Here is a 3,309-nt window from a genome sequence, read left to right as displayed (position 1 = left end):
CATTCCTGGAAGCTCATACAGCACACTTCAGACCTGTAGGTGCCAATGCTATCCTCTCTGACCCTGTCCCTCTGCTCTTGCCATAGCCTCCTGGCTGGCAGGGGCCAGTCCGTCTATCCAAGGAAACTTCTGGAAAGCCAACAACACCCGTGCCCTAGCAGAGCCACACACACCCACTTCCACAGTGCTCACAGGACTTCCTCAGGGCATGCAGCAAGAAGCCTCTCCCTCCCACTGACAGAAAGGGTTAAAAGCCACTGACTTTCTCAGGTCTTGGCACTTCTAACTGTGCATCGCCAGCCCCAGCCCTTCCCCAGCCAGGCTGCAGCTCCCACCTGCACAGAATGCAGTGCAGCCCGATCAATTCTGTCTATCATGGTGACAGAAAGATCATTTGCTGCCCTGATCACTCTGTGCTGTCTCAGGCCGGGTGAGGGTTTGTTTCCCCTCCAACCAAATCATTATAAATTGACGTTATTCATGGGCCAGTACTTCACCCTGCCTCAGCTCCGGTATGAAAGCAGCATGAGGGATCAGAAATACAAAACCAAAAAAGCCTATTTCTCTCCTGCTACCCATAAATAAATATCATGACAAGTGGAAAGTCACTTCTGAGAGCTCTGGAGCTGTCATGTTGCTACCCCCAAGGAAAAGCTAGTCAAGCCACCTTTTGTTTCCCTGCACTTTCTCACCCTTCCCGTGGCTGGTGCAGAGACCACACCAACATTAAGCATCGTGTTAAAAGAATCCTGGTTCCCAGCACCAAGGCAGAGGCACCCCAGCCTTCCCCCAAAACAGGTACAACTCCTCCAGAACACCTCACTGCCTGTTAAGACATGTTATCCTACTCAGGGTTCAGCATCTCTCTTCCTCCTGTCAGAGAAAAACAAGTCCCACATGCTGAGGTGCTCTCTGCTTGTTAGGGTACCTGGAAGTGCAGTCAGGAGAGGTGAAATGAGGACCAAAAGATGGATGCTGTTATGGTGGACAGAAGGCCGCAGGCTGGCGGGGCTTTATTTGGATGTCTAGAACAAGTGAACGCAGCGGGAAGATGCAGAGACTGGACACAGGCAGTTCAAGAGAGGTTTGGGTGGGTCAAGGTTTTTGTTTAGATTTTTTTTTCCCGGGGATTTGGATTTACATCCTCTTGTTTTTTCAGGAGTTCACCCGCCGTGCAATGTTGAGATGAAAAGCACATTATCCTGGTCCTGGAGTTTATAATCCAGCTCACCCTGCAGGCCAAGAAAAAAAATGAAAAATTGCTTAAATGTCATTTCCAAATACAAGCTACAAAGAGAAAACAGCTCATAAAAAGATGGTGAGTATTAGGGAGAGCAGAAGAAGGGGACAGACCGATGTTTTCATCATAACAGAAGCAAAGGTGAGAGATCAGCCATGATGCTGACGCTCATACCCCACAGTGCTTTCTGGACCAGGGTTTTGACAGAACAGGTGGTTGCCTGAGGCAGGGAAATGGCAAGGGGCTGTTTGTTGTCTGAGCACAACAGTGGGCTGAGAAAGGAAGACATTTACCAGGTGCCTGCTTGAGTTGAAATCTCCCTGTGGCCTTTACCTGCCAGGCACCACTTGACTTCAGGGAAAGTGGTTCTGTGTGGGGCCTGAAGGTCCCAGGTGCCCCCCATGCTGTCACCCCACATGTGGGGGTACCTGCCAGCAGCCAGAGGTGCAAAACCCAGTGCCAGAGACCAGGGAAAAAGGGTGATCTCTCTTCAGACCCTGGCTGGCTGATGAGACTCAGCAGGTTAGAGGGAGGCTCCAGGCTTTTGAACAGCTACAGTACAGGAGATAGATTCCAGCCTGCCCCTTCCCCCTCAAGTATGAGACGCTTCACTTGGGGCAAGAATCAGAAATAGCTTCTGTGAGAGCAACCAAAGAACACAGAGAGCAATATTTTCAACAAAGAAAGTCAAACGGAAGGAGTACAGACCATTAGCTCCCAGTCTGCCTCGTTGATGAGCACCAAAATTCCTGGCCTCCTGCAGAATAGAGAGAAATAATTAGGATACAGGACTGCTAAAAAGCTCCACAAATAGTTAAGAACAAGGAATGTCACAGCACACATCACAAGCTGACTGCCTATAAAGCCAAAAAAGGGATCCTAGCATGGAGGTGGAAACAGGTACAGTCTGTGCCCTTTCTAGATCAAATAAAGGGGACGCAGGAGCAATCCCAAAGCTCATTTGAATGAAAAGGCACCATTCCCGAGGATGCTCCAGGATGACTGCATTTCCGTATGATGCAGAAAAGCCAGGTAATTAAAACCCACGCATGACAGTCGAGTGCAGAGAGCTCAATGTGAAGGCAGGGAAAGCCATTCCAGTGCCCCTTCCAGAGGCACTAAACACCTGGGATCCACTCCAAGCTCCTGATTCTGAGCAAAGGGATTCCCCCTCTTTGATCTTCAGTGTCCTGCAATTGTCTCTCCTGTTACCAGGGGACCTGGCACACACTTCAGCTCACAAAGATCCGTGACGAATGTTAAACACCCCCAGCGCCACCCCGCAGTCAGGGACAGCTTGCACAGCTCACTCTGCTCCATTTCTCTTGCCTTCTTTTTTTTTTTTTTTTTCCAACCCCCCCTCCACGAGGCTGGCCCCATTTTGATAATAAAAATACATTTCCCAGAAGAAGTATTTGTTGGCATTTCTCAGAATGACTGCTTCAGTCCCAGTGATGTCAGCAGGGAACAGACAGACCTGCTAAAACTCCTGGAATTGAGGATACAGGTGCTACTCTGTTCCAAGTGATAATGAAGTATAAATGGCCTTGCTTCATGTTTAAGGTTTAAAGATTTGGGGTAAGGGCTGCAAAAGATGCTCTCTGTGGACAGTGGAAGGTCTGGGTGAGATACCTCCCATTACCACTTCAGCAAATTCTGTGTTTTCATGGTCACTGACTTTCTCAAGAGGAAATCCCCCCACCAGTGGAAAAATCCCCCAAACTGTGGGGATCAACAGAGAAACACATGGAGAATTTGTAACAGTTGTACTTACACAGATTCCCCTTGCATAAATAATTCTGGTCGCTCTTTCAACAGATTGTGTTTGATCCACTTAAGCAGGTTTCTGATATCCCCTGGAAGAAGGAAGGACAGGGTTTACAAAGTAGCTGATGGCTCCAGGTGATGCCAGAGCAAAGTGATTGTTTATCCATGAAAGAGCAGATGAATAACATGCAGGATGGATGGGGAGAGCTGCGAAGAAACCCACAGACAGTCCTGTCCCTATGGTTTGGCAGAAGAGCTTTCCCACAGAAAACTCATCCCACAAAGAATGAATGCAGCTCCTG

The 3,309-nt window shown here is 48.7% G+C and overlaps 1 protein-coding gene across 1 annotated transcript in view; it reads right to left on the bottom strand.

Annotated features, from left to right (window-relative positions):
• Positions 1-978: 978 nt before the first annotated feature.
• The window catches only part of URM1 (ubiquitin related modifier 1), an 18,345-nt gene continuing 16,014 nt past the window's right edge, over positions 979-3,309 (bottom strand). Inside the window, exons 3-5 of the mRNA XM_017745422.1 lie at positions 3,015-3,096; positions 1,949-1,997; positions 979-1,232 (exon numbers count right to left, since the gene is read on the bottom strand). Coding sequence (XP_017600911.1) covers positions 1,164-1,232; positions 1,949-1,997; positions 3,015-3,096 — 200 coding nt within the window. The 3' untranslated portion in view covers positions 979-1,163. The remainder of the gene's footprint in view (positions 1,233-1,948; positions 1,998-3,014; positions 3,097-3,309) is intronic.

This window comes from Corvus brachyrhynchos, unplaced genomic scaffold (assembly GCF_000691975.1).
Source record: "Corvus brachyrhynchos isolate BGI_N302 unplaced genomic scaffold, ASM69197v1 scaffold59, whole genome shotgun sequence".
NCBI classification, from domain to species: Eukaryota; Metazoa; Chordata; class Aves; order Passeriformes; family Corvidae; genus Corvus; species Corvus brachyrhynchos.
The sequence above is the reverse complement of the archived record's forward strand: the minus strand, read 5'-3'. Positions and strand labels throughout refer to the sequence as shown.